General features: G+C 42.5%; 1 protein-coding gene across 2 annotated transcripts in view; it reads left to right on the top strand.

Moving 5' to 3' along the window:
* The first annotated feature begins 357 nt into the window (after positions 1 to 357).
* LOC147880293 (uncharacterized) overlaps positions 358 to 12017 on the top strand; it is a 44822-nt gene continuing 33162 nt past the window's right edge. The window contains exons 1-4 of one of the 2 annotated variants that reach the window (XM_087371030.1): positions 358 to 543; positions 669 to 823; positions 923 to 1212; positions 8317 to 8389. In XM_087371030.1, the coding sequence (XP_087227156.1) occupies positions 1180 to 1212; positions 8317 to 8389 (106 nt within the window). In that variant the 5' untranslated portion in view covers positions 358 to 543; positions 669 to 823; positions 923 to 1179. Of the gene's footprint in view, positions 544 to 668; positions 824 to 918; positions 1213 to 8316; positions 8390 to 12017 lie in introns of both variants that reach the window. The other variant, XM_087371029.1, reaches the window with a different exon arrangement.

Below are 12017 nucleotides of genomic sequence, written 5' to 3'. Positions count from 1 at the left end.
AATTTAGCGAGTTCACTTACATTAATGTTAACCTTAATAACTCAATTTTATTTTTCATTATGCTATGCCATAACATGTTGCACATTTGTCTACATGAAACAATATAATTTTTACATTGTGAAGTCACAATGGCTTCTTATAGTCAACCGAGGATACTTTTGAATTGTCAAGAAATCGTGAGCCGAATCATCCTGAGTTAAGATGAACCATTAAAGTACGTATTTCCAATTGAAGCAAACTAAGGAAAGAGTTAAAAGAAGGAAAATTCCGTTAGTGGGAAATAGATAGGAGGGTAAGAAAGAAAGACACTTGATAATCTTATCTTTAGTTAAGATGGGGAGGATTTAGAGTTGATTATAGGATTAGTGGTTCTTTGGGAAAAAATTCCGTCTTTCTTCGTCTTCATCTTCTTCTTTCTGCAATTTCTTTGCTCTGCTGCTCAAAATCGTCCTGTTCTTCGTTGTTTCCATCGTTTCCTGCTCTCTTTTGCTTCAAGAATCAGGGTTTCCTTCAGCTCCATCATAGCTCCACCCCCTCCTTCAGGTTTTCCCTTCCCCTCCTTTTCAAAACAAAAATTTTCCCTTCCCTTTTCTTCTGCTTCGCTATTCTCCCCGTTGCAATTCTCCTCCTTACTCCCAGGAATTTTTACTGTGGCTGGCGCCTTGCAGAACCCTGCGAATTTTTGAAATTTTGCCTCCCTGCCTCCCAATTTTTGCCCCGCATTTCAACGTTTCTGTCAATTCTGCGGGGTCCTTTTCACGACCTTGCCGTGCATGCCCGTTTCTTATTAAGGAGTTGTCGGTCTTTCGCAAGTTCTGGAAACGTAAGCTGTGATTTCATTTTCGGGCAATCTCACTCTGTCTTTTTATGGTGGCTAATTAAACGCAGACTTAAGAAAACAAATGTCTGTTGTGACAGACAGGCACCGAATCTGCACGCCCTCAATAGGGGTGGTTGGACTTCCCCGGCCGTTTTACTTAGGCTACTGGGGTTGAATTACATCAAGGATGATCGAGATTTTAGACTAGGGTAAATAGACGGATCAGTTTTAGTGGAATTCCCCACTGCTTCTTAAAGAAATGAGATCGTGGGGTAGGAGCAATTGTGCATATCAAGATTGAAGTGTTTGAAACCTTTGCCGTTGCGGTGCAATCCCTTGTACATTTCTACTACAGCACGATGAGGAAAAAGCTGGATACACGCTTTCCTGCGGTACGACTTCTAAACCAAAGGTTATGTGGACATTAATATTTTTACCGGAATGCCATCGTTATTTGCAGGAACTGGAATATAAAATTTTGACAGCCTACGCAAAGCATATTTTTTGTGTTTTGCTGTTTCTGGAAATATTCATAAATGAGGTGGAGCTTGCAAGATGTGTACATACAGGGAATACGCAATGCAACCTACGTTTTAAACAACCATACGCAGATATGTTTAGTGCTTTGGGTTGCTGTTTCTGGTAACATTCATAAATGACTTGGATTTTGCTAGGTTTATACATGCAGAGTACACGCAACCTACGTTTTAAACATTCTGGTCTCAAATATCAAACATCTTCTACTCGATTTCAAAATTTGGGTTGCAGATGCCAAGTATATGTCTTGAGACTTGCCATGTATATTCGAGGGACAGCTAGGGAAATAGGATGGGTAAAGGATGAGACTCATGAAAGTCACCTGGAAATCAGTGAGAAACAAAACTCTCTATGCACAATATTTGAGGGAGGGGGAGGAGAGTCTAGAGGGAGAAACGAGAAAAAATTGCTATGTCTAAGCAGAAGAAATTACATAAGGCATAACCTATATTGTAGAGAGGTAGTTAGGGAACAACATGCTACTGCTTTGGAAGTTGGGCATCATGTTAACTTCAGTAGCTTGAAATGTTCATGCTGATTGCATGGTAATATGTTTTTGATATGGGGGCTACCACAATGGTTCTTCATTCTACCATCATTACTGCTTGTACATATCCGCAAGTCTTCAAAGGAATGTATTAATGCTTGATACAGTGGCATCGACAGCCATTCCTTTTTGAGTTTTCTTGGATGTCTCCTTTAGGGCGGCAAACAGCAATCATAATTGGTTGGCATCTTTACCATTGTTTGCATCATGCCATAGAAGATGGATGATACATCATACTAGTAACTATAGATGATATGCAAAATACAAGAAAAGAGGCCATCGGTCCTTTAGCCCTCATACAAAATAGACAACATCATGAGATGGAAACTCTAAGACTTTGGGCATGTTCTTGAATTCATCTATGTATTTAATAGTATGTATGTATGTATCTAAAACTAAAGACTTGAGAATCAAGTACATGATATACTCCATTGGGCAGATCAAAGAGTCAAAGAGAAGAGACTTGGTTCGAGGATCGTGTAAATGAGAGTGAAAGCATTGCCACTTGAGTCTACCAAGTGCGGCCTCTCAATTGCTCAGTAGGGCCTGCAACACTAGTCGCAGGGTGAAAATGGGTTTAGAGAAAAGAATCTCTAGTATTTTTAGCATGCAACAACTTGCATCGGTAATCCATCTAGTGTAATGTGCCCGAGATGTATTGAAGATCATGACCTTGGCTTTATAAAGGTTGACCTTCAAGTCATGTTTTTGGCAGAAAGTATGAATTGCATCTAAGTATCGCTAGAGGCCCTCTATCGAGGATGAGAGTAGGATTGTGTCATCTGCAAATAGTAGAATTTGGAGCAAGGATCTGGTTACAGAGCAGCTGGTATCCCCTACAGTCCCAATGAAAGTCTCGAGGTTGTCTCTATAAAGGTCAAACAAGGTTGGTGATAGTGGGTAACCTTGTTTGATCCCTATAGTGCTCATAATCTCCTCTGTTCATCTTGCACCTGTCCGAACGCTGCGCGAGACACTCTCATAAAGTGCCATGATTGCTCAAGCGATCTTCTAATGATATCCCAACTCGTGCAGACGTCTGATGAGTCGAGCTCTCCGCAATGTGTCAAAAGATTTGCGGCCTCCGCAATGACACCTCTGTGATCTAGGCTCCCGTGTTCTCTTTGGAGGCCCGCTTAACCTATGACTCCGAGTCCTTGCATCCCTGCAAACAGGTTGACCTGTGTGTTGAGTATCGATGCCTAAATCTTGGACATGGCATGTCCAATCATAATGGTCCTGTATTTATTTGGGCTTATGGGGTCCCCTGCCCCCCTGCCTTGTGACTGGGAGAGATGGTGTTAAGGGTCTATGTGTGAGGGATGCTAAGCAAACCGCGTCATTAAAGAAATTTGCGAAGATTAGGGCCATAGTATCTATTCCACATGTAATGGATTTAGTACGTAAGCTCTCATGATCTCTCTCTTAGCCATATGGGCTTCAGGGCTGCGTGCCTTACACCACTGGCTGTGAAAAGAGTGCAAGAGGTGGGATGGGGTAAGTGTGAGAGGTTAGGAGATGGCCAGTTGGGAATGTCATATAATGTGCATGCATATGAGTGCCATATCTTGTTGTCTGTGAGATGAGACGGGGCTCATTGCTTGAGGAACTTCTGCCAAAAGTCGCTTAGAGTTGTTACTAAGAAAATGTTTATCAAGTCCTCCTTGTTTTGGTGAACGAAAGGTTGCTTCTTTCGGCGGACAATGTGGCAATACTTGCGCATCGTCTCTGCCTCACTCAGAAGGTTATGCTTGGTCTCCAATCTGAGTTGACGGCGGAGATCATTACACTCATCAACATACCAACTATTGCGGGGTACACCGGCTGTAACCGGCCTTTGACTGACAAAGGGAAGTGTATCTTACTTTACTTTCTCACAACACCAAAAATACGACCACCATATTCCATTGCCATTGCCAAATACGATATTTAGAGCATACAATTCCATAGCATAGCATCATTGAATCATAGAAACAAGGGAGGCTAGAATGCCCCTACTCAGTGTAGAATCCCGTAGGATAGAATAGATGCATCTTGCAAGAGATGTGAGAGCACAATGAAAGAAAGATGGTAGTTCTCTATTATGGATTGTGAGAGAGAGGACTCTCTCTTATAGAAAGGGGGAGAAGGTAATACCTTCCCTACATAAGTGGCAATCAGCCCCTACATCAGTGGGAATCAATCCCTACATCAGTGGGATTGCCTTTGTCTTACATCATCACTTAGGTCACACACTAGACACATCATAGCACTTGATGTGCCTTTACAACACACACAAACACACATGTGACTCCCCTAGATGCACACATGCACCATAGAGCAAGCCCTTGATCATACTCATCCCAACATACCCCCCCTCAAGGGGTTGCCTCTTGCAGTGTCAAGGATACATCTAGTCTCATAGTTTCTCATGGTGGTCAAGGATAAATCTATGGCTAGGATCTCATGCTAGCAAGGGTTCCCAAGGTTGTGAGGTTCATAGAAATGGGATAGACCACACATATCACATGGTCTACATCATATGGTGACTAGAGGTGATTTACAAAAGACATAACATATGATATTCTTTTTGGAGTACTACTTCAGGCAGAGAACCTCAAAATTTGACCAAGTGATGATAAACAAAAAATTCAAAAGACAAAGTGCCTAAAAAGCATAGTCTTCATTTTCTTCATTTGCTGATGGAGTTCTTCCTTCAGCCAGATTTGCTTTGTTGTTGAAGTAGTCCTTCTTCACAAGAAATGCTTGATTCTCTTTGTTGTTCTTCATGGAATAACACATTCCCTTTTCCAATTGTAGGCAAAGGAACAAGATATATTTGAAGCACTTCCTTCCATCAATGTGGTGAATGTATGAGCCACTTAATCCCAAAGCTATGATAGCAAGAGCCTTCTTGTCTTTGATCAACCAATTAGTTTTTTCTTTTGTAGACTTCTTTCCATTCACAACATTCCATATCTTCTTTTTCATAAGCATAAACTTGGCTTTTGTTTGCCAAGTATGGAAACTAGTTCCATCCAACTTCTCTTGTTGCTTGGGTTTAGTCATGTTTATAGTTCAAGTACTCATAAAAGAGAATGACATAGTCATCATTCTAAATGCAAAGTATAAGGACACTTATGAGCTCCATGACTGAGTTCTACTACTCAAGTACAATCAAAGCAATGAAAGTCTGCAGTAAATAATGAAAGCCCCAACCTTAAAGTGATTACTCAACACCTTTTGACCAAAATATGCAGAATTCTGTCAACTGAGAACAGAGTAGATTGGAGGGTGCAATTCTCATAGCTCATAGCTCTTTTCAAGGGGATTTTTATGCAGGAAGAAAGGCCTTATACCAGAGAAGGGCTACCAGCAAGAAAGGGCGAAATGTTGCGCCAGGTCGCCCTGAAGATGCTTGAGAAAACCGACTGGTTTTTTGTCTGTTGCGCCTCCATCTCTTGACCAAATGAGCTCAGATTTCAACAGCAGCTTGCCTTCCGTGTCGTGCAGCTCGGGCTCAGAGGAATTTGCAAAAGGATAAGCACAGAGGCAGCATTGCGCGAAAGTTTGTCGAGGAGTCTGAGTGTTGGCGTTGCGCGTACAGTCGAAATTTCCTTAAATGCTTGCAGCTGGAAGTTCGCCCGTACGTGAGGAGTCTGCAGCTCAAAGGGTTTGAGCAATGGTTGTTTGTAGGCAGAGAACAGAGCTCTCAAAGATTTGGGGAAGAAGGAGGAAAATGGAGAAGATGAAGAAGCTTTGAGAAACTAGTAGTTTATGCTAGAGAAAGCATCTAATGCTAGGCTAGGCTAGATCTAGAACCTAAAGCTCTGATACCAAGTGTAGAATCCCGTAGGATAGAATAGATGCATCTTGCAAGAGGTGTGAGAGCACAATGAAAGAAAGATGGTAGTTCTCTATTATGGATTGTGAGAGAGAGGACTCTCTCTTATAGAAAGGGGGAGAAGGTAATGCCTTCCCTACATAAGTGGCAATCAGCCCCTACATCAGTGGGAATCAATCCCTACATCAGTGGGATTGCCTTTGTCTTACATCATCACTTAGGTCACACACTAGACACATCATAGCACTTGATGTGCCTTTACAACACACACAAACACACATGTGACTCCCCTAGATGCACACATGCACCATAGAGCAAGCCCTTGATCATACTTATCCCAACACTCAATAAGCATACACAGTGACACCTGTTGGCCCCAACACTTGGCGCCCCTTGTTGTATTTATTTATTCACTGGTTAGTTCAATTACAAGGGACTCTAAACTCACCCGCAGGTGCAACCCAGTACAATGCCAACCTGTGGCTGTGCAAGTGACCAACACCCAGTGCTATCGTCTTGGTTCCCTTTAGTAGCCAAGCATATCACAAGCGGAATAACCCAGGAAGAGAGTAACACAACCAGTGCCCCAATCTTCTTCCGGGCTAATGGTAGGACAAGCAAACTTCCAAAGCTTAGCAAGAGTAGTAGATGCACACACAGAAGAAGAAGATAAGAGTCGATGAGCAAATGGAGCCTATTTCAACTTGAAACAGCCCTAAAAGATGGTCGACCAGCAGTTAACAGACTCTGGCAGGAGGAGGCTGTCCCTAACTACCTTCCAGCACCAGAAAGATTCGCAAGAAGAGTCGACCAGCAATCAGCAACCAAACTGCCATGAAGTCACCCAACCAACTGAGGATTTCAGCCCATAGCAATCTCCGATTTCAGTGTGCACAGCACCAGATAGGAGCCAAGAGATTGGCTACCAGGATTATGGCCTCATATAGTGAAAAGGAAGCAATTTGTCGTGAAGAATGTCGAGAAAAGCATAAGAAAAGGCCCAGAATGGAGATGCCCAAGACCAGGGAGCATGCAAGCAGCAGGAAATTCCAGCAGGAGAAGTATACTATGGTCTACACCCACTATTGGGCGCTGATGACATCAGTGGGGATGTCATAGTACCTAGTCCTTGCTATGCACGATGGAGTTATGGTTTTTAATCTTATGAGTGACTATCGTGAGATTGAAACTGCACTATGTTGTGTTTTTAGAGGATGAGTTTGGGAATGTTCTTGGATTCTAGGTATATGACCCTAGTGAATGGAACCAAGCTAATAGCACTAGGAATTGCACTTGTTGCACATTTAATCATAGGTACTCTTTGGACATTAATTAATGCCCCTAGCTCGGCACCCCTAGGCCAAATTCAGTGGCGCTTAGTTTAATCACTTTGCCATCACGTCCCCGTGACACCGGCGGTGGGCAAGTGGAACACGTGGTGTGTAGGATGGGCTCGTGGAGCGATCGAGTGATTAGAGCGGCCCGATCCTCTAGCAATGGTATGTAGTCAGCACATATGAGTAATGTGGAAGGGCGTGCAGAGCATCCGGATGACATGCTATTCTCCAAGTGTACATCGCAATAAGTAGTGTGAGTGTGTGTGGTTGTGGATTGTGTCATGAGGCGAGGGATGGATATGCTAAAGAAGAGAGAAGTATTTGAGAGAGAGAGAGAGAGAGAGAGAGAGAGAGAGGGCACAGGGCAGCTCCCAAGGAGTGCAAAAAAAAGAGAGGGCACATGGAAGCTCCCAAGGAGTGCAAAAAAAAAAAACAACTCCAAGTATTTAGAGTATCTACATTATAGTCTGAAATGAAAAACATAATCAGCCATACATCAGTTTGAGAGAGAGAGAGAGAGAGAGATGATATGATATGATTGTATTAAAGTCCACTGTGAGACCCTTTAGGTAGTGATGACTACCAGTGAGAGAAAATATTACAAACTTTATGTAGTGGGTACTGTTGGGCTAGCTTGTGTGCTAGACCCAATACCTTTTTTCGATGTTCCACTACCTCTTTCAAGTAGCTTCCTAGCTTTTTGGCTGGCTACACCAACAGATTTTTCAAATTGGCTCTGCTGCCCTCATATCTTTCTCTGATGTGAGTATAAGCTCTACATCTTAGGCATACATGCTGCTCATTTTCTACCTCTCCTGTGGGGCAGATTTTACAGGTCCTTTCCTCTTTGGGAATCTTGGGTCTTGCCCACCTACCCCTCTCCACCTCGAGATCATGTGAACTAGTTTTGATTTTGTAGATTAAATGTCTTTTAAATATTGATATGTCTTCCCCGAGGTATTTCTGCATTCCATAGCTGTTCATTGAGTTGATTTTCTGTTTGTAGAACTGCATTTTTGTCCCTGGGTCTTGCTGGTCACTATTTCCCTGATTTCACATGCATCTTCAGAGACAGAGACAGAGAGAGAGAGGGGGGGGGGGTGGGAGACTAATGCACGTGCTTGTGTGTACACTCACGTGGGTGTTTTCTTTTTGTTGCTGAGCATTGAGCAATAAGCATGCTTTGAATTGTATGTCATGGTAAGCCTTCTGAAGGATTCATATTCTCAACCAATACTTCTTATATGGACAGGCTAGGATTAAAAAAATTATGCAAGCTGACGAAGAAGTGGGTAAAATTGCTATGGCAACACCCGTTTTGATCTGTAAGTTGAACCTTTTACGGCTTTTACAGGTGTTCTCATTGTTATTGTCCAAATGCTTGCAACGAGGCTTCTTCTTGGTTGGCACCTTAGTTTGTATTCTTTGTTTTTGTCCAATGTCAGAGTTACTCTTTGAGTAAATGTTTTAGGATCACACATTTGGTTAGCTAGTCCCCTTTTTGAAATAGATGGAATATAGAGCATTGAGTTCATAGACCGCCATAGGTCTTTAGCAGATACTAAGCATCCCTCTTATTAGCTGTGTCTTGTTTGATCTTCTCATTAGTTGATAAAGGGTCTCATATTGTTGGAAATATTGTAATGTTTAAGGTGTTGGGGGCACTTTTTCCTTCTAAGGTTCCCCCCTAACCATAGTTAGTGGTTGTTTAGGTTTGTGTGGTTTCTAACCCTAGTCTAGGCTAACCTAGGGTTTAAGTTTTTTCATGTTGACAGCCCTTTGTATCTTCATTATTGCAACTGTAATTCAATAGAGCTTCACCTTTTTGCTTGCCATCTCCTACATTGGTATCAAGAGCCTTGCTGTGACCCTTGCACTGCCCACTCCGCTCCAAGCTTGGGAGAGGAGTTTTGTTGCGAGGACACTGTATCCACAGCCTCAATTAACTTGTTTTTATACTCCAAGAGCTGCCCTGCAGCTAGGCAACCTGTTGTAATGCAGGTTTCAAGGCAGTTCTTCTGTTTTTGGGGCAGATACACCTATTTTAAAGCTGAAACTGCTGTGACAGCTCGACTCACCTGGTGGTGGTTCTGCACGTGCTCCTGCTGTTTTTCAACTTCTGCAGCAGCTAGGGTATAAGGACAGGCTGCCCACCACCTCTGAAATACATGCGCCTGTAAGGTGCTCCTGTTGGAGGACTTGTGCAGATCTTGAGGCCCGTGCTGCTGACCAGGGTATCTGCCTGCTAGGTATCCTGCAGCAGTCTGCTTTCAGAGCAGCCTGTACACATTGTGGAGCAGGTCACATTTGGAGGTGCACAACAGATGCCTCTGCTTGTTGCCATCATTTGGATGCCATATAAGCTGTTTCTGTCCAAGGAGTGTCCAGCAACTGTTGCATTTTCAAGGCAGTTTTTGATTTTGCACAGGAGCTGTTCTGAAACTGTCAAAAATAGAGGTCAAAAACCCTGTTCTTGGTCAGGCCTTCTAGTTTCATGAACAGGGGTTTATTTACCATATTTGGTGTAGACTATGTGGTATTATGCTGTCCAAATTGGAGGAGCACAATTGTGCTCTTTGGACTGTTCAAACAGCCGACCCTTTTCAGCTCCAAACTTCACAATTAGGCTGCATTTGCCTTTCCAAGCATTGGCTTGTGGAACGGTGATATTTGCTGATGCAACATAATTCACAGCACGTGAATTTTTTAGGACACTTTGTGCATTCATCTTCGTAGATCAGAATCAAAATCATGGAGATATGTTTGGAGTTTTGGCCCAGGATGATAAATTGGATGGCGCCAATTATACCGTGTGGAGTTTAATGGTGAACAATCTGTTGGTTGCAAGAGTCTTTGGGGTTTAATTCCAGGTGAAGATGCTCGTCCAGGAAACTACATGTTAACCTATTAACCAGGGACAAGAGGGAAAAAAAGAGAGGACACGTTTCTTGCAAAAAAAAGGAGAGGACACGTGGCAGCATAGAGAACAAGAGCTTGCCACATGTCACAAAGAAGGAGCTCCTAGATGGAGGCTTTGAGAGCTGGGAGGAGATGGAAAGACAAGAGGCAGGCTTTGAGTGGGGAGGTGGAGAGACAAGAGGCAACTTTGGGAGGAAGGAGGATATGGAGGGTCAAGGGAATGAAGGGAGGAGATGGAAGGTCTTAGAGTCTTGGGTTAAGATGTAGCCAGAATTTCTAAAGCCAATCCAAGTTTCTTATGATCGACAGCACGCATCACAATATTGAAGAGGACGCCTGCTGCAGAAAGGAGTTTTGAGTGTTTAAAATATGCATTTGTTTTTGCTTTGGCCATTTCAGAATTAATGTTTGGTTGATCCATTTCCTTGATTCCAGCAAGCAGACAAACGAGAGCTCCATTGGATCTAGACAAAGGAAGCAAATTGGATCTAGGCACGAAATCATTCAAGATCTAGGGGAGAATGAGGCCTACCTTGTGGCATTTAATTTATAAATCACGATTGCCGGATTACTGGAAACTCTTCCACTAAACTTATAGTATAATCTCTAGAAGAATAGATTCGCATTTACAAAAGGAGCTGAATGGAGTGATCATATGTGTGCTCTTGCACAAAGTGCTTGATTCGCTCCGCCTCATGTTGAAATGATGGTCCTCTTCCAATGTACAAAGTGGATCTCTTGCAACCTCTTACATTACTCTTAAGCCACAGCCAGTTATGAGACCATTCACATAAGAAACTGATCGAACGATGGGGGCATGACTCCCTGAAGCATATTGGTTAGCTGAGGGAACATCCACCTTCAAATAGGGAGTGGTTGAGGATGGTTGTGTATCTTTGCCCGCCGTGCAAATTACGGGGCTCAGTACTCACATCCTTTAGTGGTTCAAGCAATCCGTGGCTATGGCTTGGGTGCGAAGTGCAGACTTTGAGAACAAATAGAGGGGGGAGTATATGTCAGATGCCTTCACATATTTCTTGATGGAGAGGGGGATTATGCGTCGATGTACAGCCCCATAGACAGCTCTGTAAAATAATGTATTGCTGAGAGAAAAAATAGGCCTCTAATGGAAATGGGCAAATGCATGATCAAAGGGAAAAGGTTGCTACACAGATTTGGATGGAGGCAATAATGTGTGCAGCACACATTTGGAACAGATATCCAACCAAAGCCTTGAAAACTGTGACTCCCTTTGAGGCTTGGAGTTGGTATAGCAGAAAACCCAAGGTTGATTACCTCAGGGTTCAAATGGAAGAAAGTTTAGGAGGTCAACTATCTTTAAACATTTAAAAAGGACAAAACTCTTCTTAAAAAATTCAGAGGAAATTTGTCATATTTTAGATGGACAAATGCTCCAACAACTTTCTTTTTATTTGCAAATTTTTTTACTTACAATGTCTTTTGAGAGAAGTGAACTCGTTTGCCAAAACTTATGGCCCTGTCTTAGTTTCTTAAAAGGATCTGATCTGAAAACACTGGAGTTTTTGTAAGTCTTCAAGGTTTGTTTGCAATCCAAGTATCCCTTTTCTTTGTGTTGCTTGGAAGTTTCACAAAAGTCCAAAAAAGCCTAGATTTCTAAGCTACTATCTCAAAGCCATGTTGCCTAGTGTCCATTAACTTTGGAGGGACTTATTAAAGGAGGCAGATGTCCCTTCACAATCAAGCTGGATTTTAAATGATTATGTATGAGCGATTCGTATTGTTAAGGTTTCTAATTCCTCTCGAAGCATTCAAGAAAAAGAGTTTCCTATTCTGTGTGTGTGTGTGTGTGTTTGTCTGTCTGTCTCTCTCTTTGCTTTTCTTCTCGCTCGTTTCTTCCTTTTTGCTTTCAAAGTTTTTGTTGTTTGGTTGCGATTTTAAAGCTTAGTAAGCACTAGGTTTACCCAAGAGATTCTGGAATCTTTCGAAACCCAGATGGCAGCTTATGCTTTTGTGCCTTCCAGGCAAATCCACCTTGTAGGAATTCATGCTGGT

The sequence above is a fragment of the Dipteris shenzhenensis genome, chromosome 32 (genome assembly GCF_047967505.1).
Source record: "Dipteris shenzhenensis isolate YYH24624 ecotype China chromosome 32, Dip_SZ_1.0, whole genome shotgun sequence".
In the NCBI taxonomy this organism is placed as follows: Eukaryota; Viridiplantae; Streptophyta; class Polypodiopsida; order Gleicheniales; family Dipteridaceae; genus Dipteris; species Dipteris shenzhenensis.
This window is presented reverse-complemented; position numbering and strand designations above follow the sequence as displayed.